This window comes from Cucurbita maxima, unplaced genomic scaffold (genome assembly GCF_002738345.1).
Source record: "Cucurbita maxima cultivar Rimu unplaced genomic scaffold, Cmax_1.0 Cma_Scf00019, whole genome shotgun sequence".
Classification (NCBI taxonomy): domain Eukaryota; kingdom Viridiplantae; phylum Streptophyta; class Magnoliopsida; order Cucurbitales; family Cucurbitaceae; genus Cucurbita; species Cucurbita maxima.
The window spans coordinates 1,334,002-1,350,612 of record NW_019272035.1 but is presented as its reverse complement, the minus strand read 5'-3'; the positions used below and the strand labels follow the sequence as shown (position 1 = coordinate 1,350,612).

General features: G+C 37.5%; 3 protein-coding genes across 9 annotated transcripts in view; 2 read left to right on the top strand and 1 right to left on the bottom strand.

The window, feature by feature from the left end:
- The window catches only part of LOC111493673 (ER membrane protein complex subunit 2-like), a 6,934-nt gene extending 4,563 nt beyond the window's left edge, over positions 1-2,371 (top strand). Inside the window, exons 8-9 of the mRNA XM_023143477.1 lie at positions 831-944; positions 1,920-2,371. Of these exons, the coding sequence (XP_022999245.1) occupies positions 831-944; positions 1,920-2,090 (285 nt within the window). The 3' untranslated portion in view covers positions 2,091-2,371. The remainder of the gene's footprint in view (positions 1-830; positions 945-1,919) is intronic.
- A 3,563-nt stretch (positions 2,372-5,934) lies between these two features.
- On the top strand, positions 5,935-14,354 carry LOC111493670 (serine/threonine-protein kinase Nek2-like). 5 transcript variants are annotated; one of them, XM_023143469.1, is made up of 16 exons: positions 5,936-6,335; positions 7,585-7,696; positions 7,821-7,887; positions 8,231-8,296; positions 9,156-9,202; positions 9,293-9,338; positions 9,418-9,498; positions 9,647-9,689; positions 9,789-9,838; positions 9,964-10,045; positions 10,127-10,176; positions 11,430-11,503; positions 11,577-11,628; positions 12,611-13,024; positions 13,098-13,790; positions 13,950-14,354. In XM_023143469.1, exons 2-15 carry the CDS (start codon positions 7,611-7,613, stop codon positions 13,749-13,751), a joined length of 1,812 nt encoding a protein of 603 aa, XP_022999237.1. In that variant the 5' UTR covers positions 5,936-6,335; positions 7,585-7,610; the 3' UTR covers positions 13,752-13,790; positions 13,950-14,354. The 5 variants fall into 5 exon arrangements, with proteins under 5 accessions (XP_022999238.1, XP_022999237.1, XP_022999236.1 ...); XM_023143470.1 differs by having other exon boundaries at positions 5,935-6,335; positions 13,101-14,061; XM_023143468.1 differs by having other exon boundaries at positions 13,098-14,061.
- LOC111493672 (protein IQ-DOMAIN 31-like) lies at positions 13,882-16,250 on the bottom strand. Of its 3 annotated transcripts, none has more exons than XM_023143474.1 (3): positions 15,426-16,250; positions 14,433-14,663; positions 13,882-14,355 (listed from the first exon to the last, which is right to left on the bottom strand). In XM_023143474.1, the coding sequence occupies exons 1-3, from the start codon at positions 15,729-15,731 to the stop codon at positions 13,978-13,980; spliced, it is 915 nt and encodes a 304-aa protein (XP_022999242.1). In that variant the 5' UTR covers positions 15,732-16,250; the 3' UTR covers positions 13,882-13,977. The 3 variants fall into 3 exon arrangements, with proteins under 3 accessions (XP_022999242.1, XP_022999243.1, XP_022999244.1); XM_023143475.1 differs by having other exon boundaries at positions 13,882-14,352; XM_023143476.1 differs by having other exon boundaries at positions 13,882-14,352; positions 14,442-14,663.
- Positions 16,251-16,611: the final 361 nt, after the last annotated feature.

Here is a 16,611-nt window from a genome sequence, read left to right as displayed (position 1 = left end):
TTTTTTTTTTTTTTTTTTTTTTTTTTTTTTTTTTTTTTTTTTTTTTTTTTTTTTTTTTTTTTGTAACTTTAGCTCTTGGTAGCCTTTTAACTTCTAACTCCATTTTATTGCTGAAATTTGGGTGAGAATTTGGACAGCTCCAAAGAGTTAATGACAAAATCAATGCTTTGGCGTTTGGTTTAGTCACCTTGAAGTTATGGCATAGCTAAGGTAAGTTATTAGGCATTAGGTGGTGAGATAATGGAGCTGTCCACCTCTTGATATTTTACTGACAATGTAGGCTGTGTCTGAATTGTTCGGGTTAGGCTGCGTTTAACCCAAAGAAAATGCCTTTATTTGTGCTATAACTGCAAGTCGATCGATGACGAAATTTAATTTGGATACCTGATCCAGTTTCATCCTGAGGAGCACCTTAAGAGTTGACCCTGATATTGAGGATTTGGAATGCTTGGAGATTCTCTCCAAGGTCTTAAGCTCAAGTCTCTATATGGAAATTTTAAAATTTGAAGCTCATTGTCTCTTGGAGTTAGTTTTAGGGTGGTCGAAACATTTTTGTGGAGTGGGCAATTAGTGGAGCCCCTACACCCGAACACAAAAGAAGAATGAAAGAAAAACCCTTGTAGAAAGGAGCTCTCGTTCAGCACGGCATTGCTTATCGACATATCTTGCTCAAACTTGCTTTCCCTAGTCTCAATTTTCGTGTTGGAAATTCTAGAAGATGTTCTTGTTTTCTGGCAAAAGCGTAGTATTAGTTAAACTTTGTTTTACCATTCTCTTTTAACTTCGTTTCAACTTTCAAGTAATTACTCGAAACCTTTATCTGAATACAGGTACTTTACACATTAGGCGGCCTAGAAAACCTTCAAACAGCAAAGAAATACTACGCATCTACTATAGACTTGAGTGGGGGCAAAAATACCAGAGCCCTGTTTGGCGTTTGCTTGGTAAGCTTTCTCTGGCAATCTTCTGCATATAGCAATTTGTTATATTCTTTATAACCTTATATCTGATGCACATTTCACTGCCATGGAGTATATCCATCATTTTCGGTTGATATCTTGAGTTTTGTGCTTCCTCTATGTGAAGACTTTGTCAGCTTTAACCCAAATTAAGTTAAATTATAACATTGAATGTTTCTCGCCCATGAAGTTCAGCCCAAGTCCACCTCTATCAGATATTGTTTTCTTTGGATTTTTTCTTTCAGACTTCCTCTCTTGGTTTTTAAAACGCATCGCTAGGGAGAGGTTTCCATACCCTTATAAAGAAGGTTTTGTTCCCCTCTCCAACTGATGTGGGATCGCACAATCCACCCCCTTTGGGACCCAGCATCCTCGTTGGCACTCGTTCCTCTCTCCAATCAATGTGGGATCTCACAATAGCGCGTCCTCGCTGGCACTTGTTCCTCTCTCCAATTGATGTGGGATCTCACAAGAGTGGAACGAGTGCCAGCGAAGACGTTGTGCCCTGAAGGGAGTAGATTGTGAGATCCCACATCGGTTAGAAAGGGGAGCAAACATTCTTTATAAGGATGCGGAAACCTCTCCCTAGGAGATGCATTTTAAAAACCTTGAGGGGAAGCCCGAATGAAAAACTCAAAGAGGGTTACAGTTTCTCTCATTTCATTTTAGACCTTATTCTTTCTTTATATCGTGACAATTTGGTCCTCTCATTAGTTACCAAATAAATAGCAACAAAACCCGACATGACATCGTAAAAGTTGACATGATACCGCTTTAGCTTTTCATATGCATGAGACCGCATGACACATTAAAGTGTTATACCACAGTACCAAGAACCAAAACGTAGACCAGAATTATACTTTTTAACAAAAATAAAAAAAAAACAAGAGGCAATTGGCCTGCAATTCCTCGCATTTCTGTCTTATTTCAAGCTGATTCCCTTCTTCTTTTGTAAACCAGTGTACATCTGCCATTGCACAACTCACGAGAGGTCGAAACCGAGAAGACAAGGAGGGTCCAGAGCTCCAATCTTTAGCAGCAACAGCCTTGGAAAAAGATTACATGCAAAGAGCTCCACACAAGCTTTCTCTGCTTTCTTCTGTATTGAAAAGCTTGAAGGTCTCCCCTTAACTTTTCCTCCTTTGATCTGCGGCTGATTAGCATTTAGCTACTGGTAGTTTATATTAATTCATTTTCTTGTGATTTTTCCCTAAGAAGAAAATTTTCTCTGTTTCCATAAAGTCCTAAATATGAGAAGTGATGTATTTTTTTAGCCTAAGTTAAGGACGACACAGCTACAAAAAGATATAAATCTTATTCTTCTTTCACTATAATTGCAGATGAAAAAAATATTCTTTCTTCTATAAACATGAAATCATTGGGAAGAATGTACACAAATTCCATTCTATGTCCTTTGAATGTAGGGTTTCTCTGCTCCTTTCTTCTTTATGTCAGTCTAAAAGGGGTATGAGAGATGAACAATATTAATTCTTGGGATTCTAGAGATGAAGATTTTGACCCAAGAAATTGAGGGGCAAGTTTCTCGCCCCTTTTTTCATTGTAGGTCCCGGTACAGAATTCGAGCTTCTGACCTCTTTATCGAGAGTATAGATTTTGTGTCCTTGTGTCAGTTGAGTTGTGTTCATATTAGCTACTTGATAAGTTTTTTTTTTTTTTTGTTAGATGTAATTTTAGTACATGACAGCGTGATCTTAGTTTTGGATCAACCGAGCATATAATTTAGACCGTTTTCGACGAGGAAAAATTTTAGAGAGAGTTGGTAAAGAAAATGATAAATTATTCTTTTATTAGTCGGAGTATGCTATATATACATTTTAGAAGTACATAAAAAAAAAAAAAATTAAACCTGAAATTAAAAATAAAAAAATAGAATTAAACGATTTATTTATGTATTAATAGAAACCAATATAGTGTCCACTTAACCAATAAGTTAGATGTTCAAATCTTTTCATCCGATAGTTATATTGGTAAGTTCGAATATTTATCAAATAATATTTATTGTTTTTTCTAAAGCCAAAAGTTTGATCTGACCTTTTTTTTATCACCACGACTTCATCGTTCAAAATAATTACTCCTCTAAATGATTGATTGAAATTAAGTGATAGATTGGGGCGAGATTTATGTAACTAAAAAGTACCCAAAAGATTGGAAACGCTTTGATCATAACACTTTTATTTAAAATTAGTTTTTAAAATTTCTATTAAATACATGACGGAATAAGTAAAAATTAAATAAAAAAAAAAAAAAAAACACCACTTTAGCTTTCCCATGTTTTTTTACTTTCATTGTCCCTACATTTTTTGTTTGAACAAATCACGTTCCTTGAATATAGGCTTTCATCTTTCTTTCATTTTTTTTCATAAATAAAAATAAATTTAAAATGTTTAACTGATCTGAATATAGTTCTAACTCGTGAGACGGTGAATGTGTTTCGCTTCAAAATATCGTAGGGTCGGGTCTTTTCCATGTTATTTACTAAAAAACCCTTGTTCTTAAAACTAACATATTTAATCATGTCATTTAGTGCGGGTTGATAGTAAACCTGTATTCGTTTGTGTAAACTGCATAATACGACAATATTTAAATAACAGCGTCGACGATAAAAAATTATTAATATAAAAGTTTAAAATTCTTGACTATAAATAAAAAATTTTAAAGTTACGTGAGTAAATTGATGATATAACTTAACCGAGTAAAAGATATATATATATATATATATATATAAAATGCGTGTAATCAAACAAGGTAGGAAAATGAATAATAAGCCAATCCAAGGTTTGGAACAACATATCTCTGTCACCAAACATATATCCTCTAGGTGGGACCCACTCAGCCAAGAGCTGACAAAAGACGGCGAAGACCAGGCAGGTTGTTGTTTTTTTTTTTTTTTCTTTTTTTTTTGTCTTTGTCTATTACTTATTATTATTATTATTATTATTTTATATATAAATATTTTACCATATAATTTATAGCTTAAATATAAAATAAAATAAAAGTAGGAAGAGGAACTCAAAAAAGTAAAAGGAAAAAAAAATTAATTCAAAAGTATTATTGAAAATTTTAAAAATTTTAGAGATATTTTTGAAATGCAAATATTTTTATTAATTTAACCAAATAATAATATTTTAAAATTATGATTAAAAAATTAAAGACGAATAAAGAGATTAGAACGATTAAATTTTTAAAGCATCGAGGCTTAAAAGAAACATTTGAAGAATATAATGATTAAAATATACCAAAACTAAAATGTATGTCCAAAGGAGAATCATTATTTTATTACTCGCAAAATAAAAATAATTCAATTTAAATACAAGCATGTGGATAAGAATATATATATATATATAAATCCCATGGTCACTTGATTTTTGTGAAATAAATAATATTATTGTTAATTTAAAATATTTTTTTAAAACCTATTTATATATTTTGTATAACAAGTCACCCATTTTATATTCTTAACTCCAAAATTATATATATATTTTGTTCTAAAATTACTATTTTAATCTAAATTTTATTGACTATTTAAAACTAGTAACGTCTCGTTTTAAGTGATTTTCGTAAAACAATTTTTATTATTATTCAAATAACCAAGTAAATCTTGAACGACTATTTTAAATCTATTTATTTATTTTTTATATTATATTTTATAAAAAAAAATTAGTGTAAAATGCTCTATCTTTTATATAGGATATAAATTATTTAATTAACCCAAATAGAATTTATTTGAAATGTAAATAATTAAAAAAAAAAAAGGAAAAAGATAACTGAAATATCACATGCAATGTTTCTATACACTTATTATTTCTGTGTTTCTTTTTCTGCTTTTTATGTGTATTTTTCTTCCTCCATTTTTGGTCATTAAATATAAATTCTATTTTCGTTTCTTATAAATATTTTAAGATTATTGATCGAATAAACATTTGTTAGAATATTCGATGAAACTTGAGATTTTGAATCAAAATGGAGACTTAAACACATAACGATACCGCTCAATTCATTGTTGCACTTGTTCGAGTCTCGGTATTCATTTGATTTTTATTCAGATGACAATCTTAACATTTTTATAAAATATTAAGAATAACATCGTAAGGTGTACATTCACAAATCGAAATCATTTCCGAACATGATGGTTTAGAAAGACATAAACAAATAGATAATTGTTACCTATATCAACCCGTGACTCTTGTTTTTCAGTGGGTCAATCATATTAACTCTTATAACCAACTAAGAAAATTTTCCAATAACACGAAAAATAAATCATTATTAAAAAATATCACTAAGATGGAAGAAATCAATTATATATATCAATTAATTCTCACTCACAAATTTAGCATAAAGTTTTTGCCTTTTAATTGAAAATGTTATTTATTTATTTTTTTAATTATTCCCACTTTTTTTATTTTTATTTTTATTGCTTTCATGATTCCCTACCTAGATTCTCAAAATCACACACTAAAAAACAAAATTAATTGAAAAAAAATTATTCAAAAGGGAAAAAAAGATGAAAGATTCATAGTACCTATACTTTTAACTATTCCAAGTCTACCACTAATCTGACCGTTGGAGAAGTTTTCATACTCTTATAAAGAATGTTTCGTACTCCTCTCCAATCGAGGTGAGATTTCATAATCTACACCCTTGGAGACCAAACGTCTTCGCTAGTACACAACTAAGTGTTAACTCTGATACCATTTATATTAGCTAAAATCCACTACTAGCAGATATTGTCCGTTTTGACCTTATGTTCATCAGCCTCACGATTTGAAAATACGTCTATGTGGAGAGGTTTTGACACCGGGTAACCAGTGTTTGGTTCTCCTCTACCTCTCTCTCTAATATGCTAATATGTAGATTGCTTATCTTAGCGTTGAAATTGACCCACCATCCCCAAATCTCTTTCCATTAACTCCCTTTCCTTCCATTTCTTTGTCACTTTGACCCATCATTCCCTCTCTCCTCTCTGTTTATCTCAAGAATTTTAGTAATCCCATTATATATTCATCTCTCTATTCTCCTCTTCTCTTTCTAAAACACTCCCAATTTCAGTGTTTTTTTCTTTAAAACCCACACCAATGTTCTTCTCTCTCTAAGATTTTGTCCTCTGGCTTCCTTTAAATCCACACCCATATCTTGTTTTCTCTCAACTAAGAGGAAAAAAGGTTGCCTTCTGAACTTTGAATCCCAACAATGGCGGAACCCCTTCACTATCTTCTTCCCCTTCAGCTGCAGCTTCTGTTTGTCTTCCTTTTGCTTCCAAAACGGTGTCGTTCCTTGTCTCCTTTGTAGCTCTCTTCTTTCTTCTACCACATTTGCTTCATTCTCTTGGATCCTCGTTTCTTCTACTGCTACTTTCAGGTGCCTCTGTTTTTCTTGTTGGGTTGGGGTTTTGTTTACATTTGAAGATTTTATGTTTGAGATGAACTGAAGATTTTGCAGTGTTCTTAGTGAAGTGATGAACATTGAAATGAAAACTACATATTTACTGTTTTTTTCTGCTTTTTTTTGGCTGAATCTTTTAGCTTTGTTTAAAGATGAGAAGCAGATGTTATGGAAGGTGAATTCAATGTGGTTTGTTGGACAATATCTCTGTTTCTTACTTAGTTGTGATATTGTCTATGCTTAGAAAACAGATATAGTTGTGATATTGTCTATGCTTAGAAAACAGATAGGTGGGCTTGGGCTGTTATAAATGGTATCAAAGCCATACACCGGGTGGTGTGCCAGTGAGGATGCTGGGTCCCCAAGGTGAGTGGATTGTGAGATCCCACATCTGTTGGAGAGGGGAACAAAACGTTCCTTACAAGGGTGTGGAAACCTCTCCCTAGTAGGCGAGTTTTAAAACCTTGAGGGGAAGCCCGAAATAGAAATCTCAAAGAGAACAATATCTGCTAGCGGTGGGGTTGGACTGTTACAAATGGTATCAGAGCCAGTCACTGAATGATACGAGACATTGGTCAAAGTAGGGCTAGACTCTCTCTCCATAGTATATGCGTTTTAAAAACCTTGAAGGGAAAGTCCAAAGAGGACAATATCTATTAGTAGTGGACTTGAGCTGTTACAAATGGTATCAGAGCCAGTCACCGGAGGGTGTGGGACACTAGTCAGAGTAGGGTTAGACCCTCTCCATAGTAGATGCATTTTAAAAACCTTGAGGGAAAGCCCGAAAGTGAAAGCCCAAAGAAGACAATATCTACTAGCGGTAGGCTTGGGCCGTTACAAATAGTATCAGAGCTAGTCATCGAATGGTGCGAGACACTGGTAGGCGTAGGGCTGGACCCTCTCTATAGTAGACGCATTTTAAAAACTTTGAGGGTAAACCCGAGAGGGAAAGCCGATAGAGAACAATATCTACTAGCAGTGGGTTTGGGCTATTACAAATGGTATCAGAGCCCATCACCGGACAGTGCGAGACACTGGTCGGAGTAGGGCTAGATCCTCTCCATAGTAGACACGTTTTAAAAACCTCAAAGGGAAGCACAAAAGGGATAACTCAAAGCGAACAATATCTGCTAGCGGTGGGCTTGAGCCGTTGCATTGTCTATTGTCTATGCTAGTGACTTCTTAAAGTAGATTTTGATTAACTTTTGTTTTTATGTGTACTCAGAGAAAGGGAACTATTAATCTGTCCAAATGGAGCAATATGAAATATTGGAGCAAATAGGGAAGGGATCCTTTGGCTCTGCTCTTCTTGTGAGACATAAGCATGAAAAGAAAAGGTTAGAAAATGCAGTTCAAGTATTCTTTACCAAATTATATTGTTTTTCATATAGTTCTTCATAATTTCCTCTCTTTAAAACTTTGAATATGTGTGACACATAATTTTGACCTTTATATATTAAGGTATGTGTTGAAAAAAATTCGCCTCGCCCGTCAGACCGATAGGTCCCGTAGATCTGCACACCAGGAGGTTGGTGTTTTTTACTCCGACATACTTCTCGAGTCGTTGCTTTTTAGCTTTTCATGTTCTACTATAATCGTGTCGGGGTGCTTTCGAATGAGTTTAGATTCTCTTCTACTACCACGACCGTTTCGGTTTTCTTTATAACTTGCTTGGATTGTCGTCGATTATCGTAACTAGGAATGCTTTTGTGAAACAACCAATGATCAAAATGAATATTAGACCTTCTTTCACTTCATGTGAACATTTTGGAAAGCTAAGCATAGATCATCCATGATTTTGGTCGATTGCAGGTTATGATAGAAACAGTTATGTCATTTTTTCGAGCTAATCCGTTTGTGTTTTCTTGTAGATGGAGCTCATTTCTAGACTACGGAATCCATTTATTGTGGAGTATAAGGATTCATGGGTCGAGAAGGTAGATCGAGCTTTAATCGCTATAAGTTCTTACTAATGTGCTGTTTAATGTCGCCATCTACACTTAAAACATGTACAATTTAACGATATTGATGGTCGTTTAAGATGGTTAAGAATAAATTTCCCGTTGTTCTTAAATCATTCGTTCTTACCATTTGATTGTCTCTAGTTCATCCTTCGTATCGGTATGGTCTAATATGAGGATCCCACATCGGTTGGGGAGGAGAATGAAACTTTTATAAGGGTGTCGAAATCTCTCCCTAGCAGACGTGTTTTAAAACCTTGAGGGGAAACCTAAAGAGGATAATATCTGCAATCGGTGGGCTCGAGCCGTTTCAAGTGGTATTAGAGTCAGACATTGGGCAATATGCCAACGAGGAGACTGAGCCCTAAAGGGGGGTGGACACGAGGCAGTGTGCCAGCAAGGACGCTGGGCTCCGAAGGGGGTAGATTCTGAGATCCCACATCGATTGGGGAGGAGAACAAAACGTTCTGTAGAAGGGTGTGGAAACCTCTCCCTAGCAAGCGCGTTTTAAAACCTTGAGAGGAAGCCCAAAAGGGAAAGTCCAAAGAGGACAATATCGGCTAGCGGTGGGCTTGAGCCGTTTCAAATGGAATTAGAGCTAGACACCGGGCGATATGCCAACAAGGAGGCTGAGCCATAAAGGGGGTGGACACGAGGCAGTGTGCCAGCAAGGATGCTAGGATCCGAAGGGGGTGGATTGTTTGATCCCTTGTCGATTAGGGAGGAGAACGAAACATTCTTTATAACAATGTGAAAACCTCTCCCTAAGCAAACACGTTTTAAAACGAGAGGTGAGTTTGTGCCGTTACATCTAATTTAGTTTCTTTGTTGACAGGGTTGCTATGTGTGCATTATAATAGGTTATTGTGAAGGAGGGGACATGTAAGTATTTTTCTAGCCCAATGTTCATCATGTTCATCATTTTTTTTGTATTACTTCTCCATTTAGCCTACATTTATTCAATTTCCACAGGGCCGAAACAATAAAAAAAGCGAACAGCGTTCATTTCCCCGAAGAGGTTCTTAACAACATTAAAAATCTCTTTTGGTTTCATTAATTCTTTTTATATCTTGTTCATCGTTCATTTCGTTCCGTAGAAACTCTGCAAGTGGTTAGTTCAACTTCTGATGGCACTCGATTACTTGCACACGAATCATATCCTTCACCGGGACGTCAAGGTTCGATGTGTATTCGTTTTTTGGCTACATATATAATTTAGTCCCTAATGTTTGGTGTTCGAACATATTTTTGACTAAAAATCGATATCATGTGAATGCGAATACGTTGAGCTCTTTACTAACTATCGATATCATGTGATTTGTTCAGTGTTCGAACATATTTTTGACTAAGAATCGAGATATACGCCTCGGTAAGTGAACTCTTCCTCCATCCCCACCATGTATATATATAGAATCAAAATTGCAAGTACGAACAGAAATTTGATAGTAATTCACGTTTGATGAAACAGGCGACTTCGGACTAGCCAAAATGTTGACGTCAGACGATCTTACGTCCTCGGTATGTAATTTGACGACGCATCAGTTTCTTATTAGTTGTTTTACTGTGTGTGAAGGTCGAGCTCTTTGTAACTCGCTTGTGATACCTTGCTATTGTTCTTTAAAACACTTGGCATGATAATGCAGGTCGTAGGAACTCCGAGCTATATGTGTCCAGAACTTCTTGCTGATATACCTTATGGTTCGAAGTCGGATATTTGGTCTTTAGGTAGGAACCGCTCGACCTGACCACGAACCTTATTTGGCCTTTATTGACTAAAAGTGACTCCGTTTCACATCTGTTTGTCAGGATGCTGTATATATGAGATGACTGCTCTAAAGCCTGCATTCAAAGCGTTTGTAAGTTTCGAACGTCATTTGTTCTTGTTCGGGAATTTCGAACGCCATTTCCTCATCTTCGAGCACTTGATTGTTGTTTTCATAAACTATTCAATTCTTTTACACCTATTGTCTTTTGAAGTTGTTGGGCTGATGGATTCTATGGTAGCTTATGTCCATTAGATAACTCCATTCCCTCTATAATTAGTGTGAGTTTATTTTATAACTAGGGTCCGACCTAGTCCACTCCATGCCGAGGACGTTTGTAAGCCAAAGCCCACCACTAGCCGATATTGTCTTTTTGGGCTTTTCCTCTTGGGGGTTCCCTCTAGGTTTTTAGAACGCGTTTTCTAGGGAGAGGTTTCAACACATTCCACCCACTTTCGAGGCCCAGTGTCCTTACTGACACTCATTCCTCTTTCCAATCGACGTGGAATCTCACAATCCACCCCCCTTTGGGGCCCAGCGTTCTTGCTGGCACACCACCCAATATCTGACTTTGATACCATTTGTAACAGCCCAAGCCTACCGCTAGCAGATATTGTTCTCTCTGGGTTTTTACTTTCAGGCTTCCCCTCAAGATTTTTATAACCCGTGTGCTAAGAATAGGTTTCCACACATTTATAAAGAATTTTTCGTTCCCCTCTTCAACCAATGTGAGATCTCATAACGTTAGAGGGAATATACCAATCGATGTGGGACTCGTTCCCTTCTCCAATCGATGTGGGATCTCACAATCCACCCCCCTTTGGGGACTAGCGTTCTCGCTAGCACATTGCTCGATGTCTGACTCTGATACCATTTGTAACAGCCCAAGCCCACCACTAGCCGATATTGTCCTGTTTGGGCTTTCCCTCAAGATTTTTAAAACGCGTCTACTAGGAAGAAGTTTCTACACCCTCATAAATAATTTTTCGTTCTCCTCTCCAACCAGTTGGGGCGATTACTAGGAAAATTAGACAACTATGTACAAACTTTAGTACATGTAGAAATTCAAGCTAGAAACTTCGAGTGAACACTTCGAGAAAAAGTGCCCCACGTATAATATGCAAACATATATCAATGGTTACAATTCCCAAATCCGACCATTACCCTTTTAAACGTTGATCCTCTTTAATTTGCTTTTTAGCCCTCTTTTTTTCCACTTTGCACAAATGTCGTTTTCGAGTACAATACCGAAAATAGACGAGTTTTGGATGGCCTTCTTGTCATGGTTCTATTGTGTTGAATGGTCAGGTCTGCTACTTTTTCTAATTTGATTGTGTTTTGGGCAGGATATGCAAGCTCTTATCATTAAGATTAACAAGTCCATAGTGGCTCCTCTTCCAACAAAATACTCTGGTGCATTGTAAGTCCATCTCCTCCCTGACTTCTTGTTCGTCTGCGTTATTGTCGATCTAATCGCTTTCCTCGGTTTGCAGTCGAGGTCTCGTCAAAAGCATGCTACGTAAAAACCCGGAGCTTCGGCCAAGTGTATGTGTTATCCTCCTCTCACACTCCACTCTATCTGATCTATCTAATCCTCTCATTTTCTTATCCAATCAAAGAATGCCGTATGGATCAAAATCGCATTACCCGCCCCAATTTTCATAGTTATTTTAGTACTTATGTGAGATTCACATTGGTTGGGGAGGAAAACGAAACATTCTTTCTAAAGGTGTAGAAACTTCTCTCTAGTAGATGCGTTTTAAATACTTTGAGAGGAAGCCCGAAAAGGAAAGCCCAAAGAGGACAATATTTGCTAGCAGTGAGCTTGGGTTTAGGGTGTACCAACAAGGACGTTGGGCCCCGAAGGGGGGTGGATTATGAGATCCCACATCGGTTGGGGAGGAAAACAAAACATTCTTTATAAGGGTGTGGAAGCCTCTGCCTAGCAAACACGTTTTAAAAACCTTGAGGGGAAGCTCGAAAGGAAAAGTCAAAAGAAGACAATATCTACTAGCGGTGGGCTTGAGTTGTTACAAATGGTATCAGAGACAGACATTGGGCGATGTACCAGCGAGGAGGCTCAGCCCTGAAGGGGGTGGACATGAGGCGGTGTGTCAGCAAGGATGTTGGGCCCTAAAGGGGGGTCCCATATCAATTGGAGAAGGGAACGAGTGCTAGTGAGAATGTTGGGTCCCAAAGGGGGTGGATTGTGAGATCACACATCGGTTGGGGAGGAGAACGAAACATTCTTTACAAGGGTGTGGAAACCTCTCCCTAGCAGACGCGTTTTAAAAACCTTGAGGGAAAATTCGAAAGGGAAAGCCCAAAGAGGACAATATCGGCTAGCGGTGGGCTTGGATTATTCATATAATGTTCGTGCCAAAATCGACTATACAAATGACCGATAAGAACACAAATCTCCTAAGTTTATTTCTTCAATTTTTTAGCCAATAAATTTCCTTATGTTTTGTTGTATCATGTTATATAGGTTCCCAACTCTTGTGTTTTGAATAACTTTGTTTGGCAGGCTGGGGAACTACTTGGTCATCCTCATTTGCAGCCTTACATTGTTCAGATAAATCTCAAACTGAATTCTCCGAGGCGCAATACGTTACCGGCACTCTGGCCCAAACCCAATTATATGAAGAAGACGAGGTTCTCCGAGCCATTGCCCTTTAAGCGACATTCTTTAAGCAACGATCGAGCTATAAATCCAAGTGTTTCGGTAATAAAGTATGATTCTCTCAGCTCAACACATGATATACATGATAAACAAAACTACCCGAGTCGCAAACCGACCACTGGTGGCACTCAGGTTGGAGAAGCGTTTCGAAAGATGCCTGCCAAGTCTGCAACTAATGCTAAAACTTCACGGCTTCTATCGAAAGCTTACGCCACTCGGGAAAAACGTGATGAACCGTTGAAAAACAATAAGAAATTGGTGAGTCTGGATGATCTATAGCTTATTTATACCAATTTTGGTTCATTTACTGAGACCTCATCTTTGTTTATAGCATCTCCCAGTTTCATCTACTTATGTCCGTCGAGCATCGTTCCCGTTGCATACGAAAGCTACCACTGATCAAAGCGCTTGCAGACCGAATGTTGGTATTCTTCACCACATCGAGTCCCCAGATGTCTCGGTGAATTCTCCACGAATTGACCGGATTGCTGAATTCCCTTTAGCATCATTCAATGATACATTTTTTCGTGTTCGCCGTGCTTCACTGCCATCCACGCATGGATCTACGAGCTCCCTGCAGCACACTGATTGTTCTATAACCGAAGACAAATGTACAATCCAAGTTTGTGACAAGGTTTGTTCAACTCGTGGTTACACCGAAGCATGGCAGGGAATACAATGCAGCTTATTTCAACATGACCGAGACGCTCGAAGTGATTCCTCAGCTCAGGATGCAACTGCTGGTGCATCGAGCCATACCTCATCAGACTTACGACAACGTCATTTTGATACTTCATCGTTACAACAAAGGGCCGAGGCTTTGGAAGGTCTGCTCGAGTTTAGTGCAAGATTGCTGCAGCAGGAGAAGTACGAAGAGCTCGGGGTGTTGCTGAAGCCATTTGGGCCCGAAAAGGTCTCCCCTAGGGAAACTGCTATCTGGTTGAGTAAGAGCTTCAAAGAAATCAATCTCAAGCAGGAAACATGAACCACTCCCGGATGTGCAGAGTCGTCGCATTTTCTCGAGGTATATTTGACACTTGGGAAGATGCCAAGAAGGAGAAAAACGTCTTTTCATTATAGATTATAGTCATTTTAGTTCGATAAACTAGCTAGCGAGTAGCGGTTATTTGTCGTCCTTAGTTTTAACTCATTAGTAGTTGCATATGCAACATTTCTGTTGTAGGAATGTAAATTTACAACAGTTAAGATGGCTAAGATGGTCTCGGTTTTAGCTGATGTGCACTTGAACTCGGACGTTGTTTCGGTTCACTCTGCGATCGGACTTTTGCCCATGATGTTTTTGTCTTGGCCATATAATTTGGATAGAATGGATGGTCGTTAGGCACGAAATCTGAACGTCTTGGATGATCCATGGAAAATAAGGCTGTTTCAGCTGTTGGTTTGGACATGTTAGGTTCCCTGGTGCCAGAGTGATCTTTGTGCTGATACTGCATCGGGATCGAAAGGTTTCGTCTACAAGAACAAGCATTTGGTTCGTTCACTATCTGTTCGATTTGAGAACGACTTATATGGTCACTCTTGCTCGTATATGGTCTCCGAGTTTCATTGAGATTCATGTTTAGTCTCTCCTAAATAAGAAGAAAAACCAGTAATTAAAGTGAAATGAAACAAGAGAAACTACTACAAGATGAATCATGGAGTTTACTTTGTATACTTTTTTGAGATTGGTGTCAACGAGATGCTTGCAGCGCCTCCTTCCGAGAAGCTCTTCCTCGTCCTCGAGCAGCTGGATCCGACTCACCCGAGCTCGAACTTGGATTGCCATCAAAGCTTGCAGGCTCTTTAGGGTAGCAGCTGTTTGTTTCCTCACAAGATAGCCTCTCACAAGTGCTTGTATCTTAACCAGTGCTCTTAAAGCATGCAATGCTTTCCTTGCCTAGAGCAACGTAATCAAATCACAACAAATCTTACATTTTCCTTCCAAAACACATAGGTTCAAAAAGTATAGAGAATATATTTGCAAGCTGATATGATTCTCTTTAGACTTTTCCTTCTAAAAATGTTTTGTTCTCCGGATATGGGATCTCTCATAATCCACCCCCTTTAAGACCCAACATCTTTGCGGGTGGATTTCACAATTCACCCTCCTTCAGGGCCCAACGTCTTCACTGTCACACCGTCTAATGTTCACCCCCTTTCCAAAAATGTTTTGTTCCTCTAATGTGGGATCTCTCACAATCCACCCCTTTCAGGGCCCAGCGTTGTCGCGGGCGATCTTACAATCCACCCTCCTTCAGGGCCGAACGTCCTCACTGTCACACCGCTTGGTGTCCACCCCTTTCCAAAAATGTTTTGTTCCCCTGATGTGGGATCTCACAATCCGCCCCTTTAGGGCCCAGCGTCCTCACTAGCACACCGCTTGGTGTCCACCCTCTTCGGGGTTCAGCCTCCTCATTGGCACACCGCCCGGTGTCTAGCTTTGATACCATGTTAGGAATCATGGATCTTCACAAAAGTATGATATTGTCCACTTTGAGCATAAACTCTCATGGCTTTGCTTTGGGTTTTCCCAAAAAATCTCATACCAATGCAAATGTATTTCTTACGATCATTCACTAAATTAGCTAAGGTGGGACTCCCTCCCAACAATCCTCAACAATATTGAGAAACCAAAGACATAAAACGAAAAACTCATTACCAAATGAGACCGATACGCGGATTGGATCGTCATAGCAGCAGCGTTTCGAGCACTTGATGGTGGCTTCTTCTGATCTGCCATGGCTACGTGCTTGAGAGCTTCAATAGTATCAATGGAGCCAATAGATTTAGAAAGCTTATGAGTTAACAGAAGATTTGTCTTTCTAAAACTCCATTTTAGCTTCAAATTTGCAGAGTGATCAGAAAAAGAAGAAGAAGAAGGGTTCTTCTTCTTCTTCTGATTCTTCTGATTTTCTTCCTTCTTCCCAAGAAGAAGATTCAATATCCATTTTGCAGCCTTCCCCATCTTGGCTGAGAAGAAAACTTCAGAAAAGAAATGGGTTTTTGAAATGGTTTCAAAAAGTTCAAATTTTGATCATCAAATTCGAATGGGTTTTTGAAATAATTTCAAAAAGTTCAAATTTTGATCGTGAAATTCAAATGGGTGTGGGACTTTTTGTGTTAATGTTTGGCCAGCAACAAAGCTCTTTTATACATGATTTGTTGAAACTGTTGACTTCAAGCAAGGCTTTTTTTTTTTTGTTCTTTTGATTTGTGTCGTTCCTTTTTTGTCTATGGCCTGCAGATTTTTTCTTTCTATGATTAAGCCATTTGCCACTTCTTGAATTATTTTTATATTTTTAAATATAAACCAGAGAGGTTGGAAAGGTTCATGACCATAAAAGGAAATAAGACTCGAGCTTGAGCAACGTCCTAGGACACAAATGAGCTTGGGAAATCGAGATTGGTAAGTTCAAGGACAATCAAACCAAAAAGTAGATAAGACTCGAGCTTGAGCAATGTCCTAAGATCCAAATGGACTTGAAAAATTGAGATTGGATAAATTTAGGGACAATCAGATCAGAAAATAGATAAGACTTGAACCTGAGACGATTTGGGTAAGAGAAGAGATCCAAATTCCTATGCTCAGCATCGATTAGATTAAGTGGTGAATTTTAAATTTTTTTTGACTAAATTTAAAATTTATTTAGATATGAACTAAATTAAAAAAAAATTATTAAAAATATAGAAATTAAAATATAGTCAAATTTAACATATTTATAATTTGGAAAAAAAAAAACGTGATTAATAATATAGTCTCCAAAATTAAAATTTAATTAATTAATTTATCAAATTTGATGAGCTCTCCCGAAGATCAACCTATTATTTCTAGAGTAACTTTTATT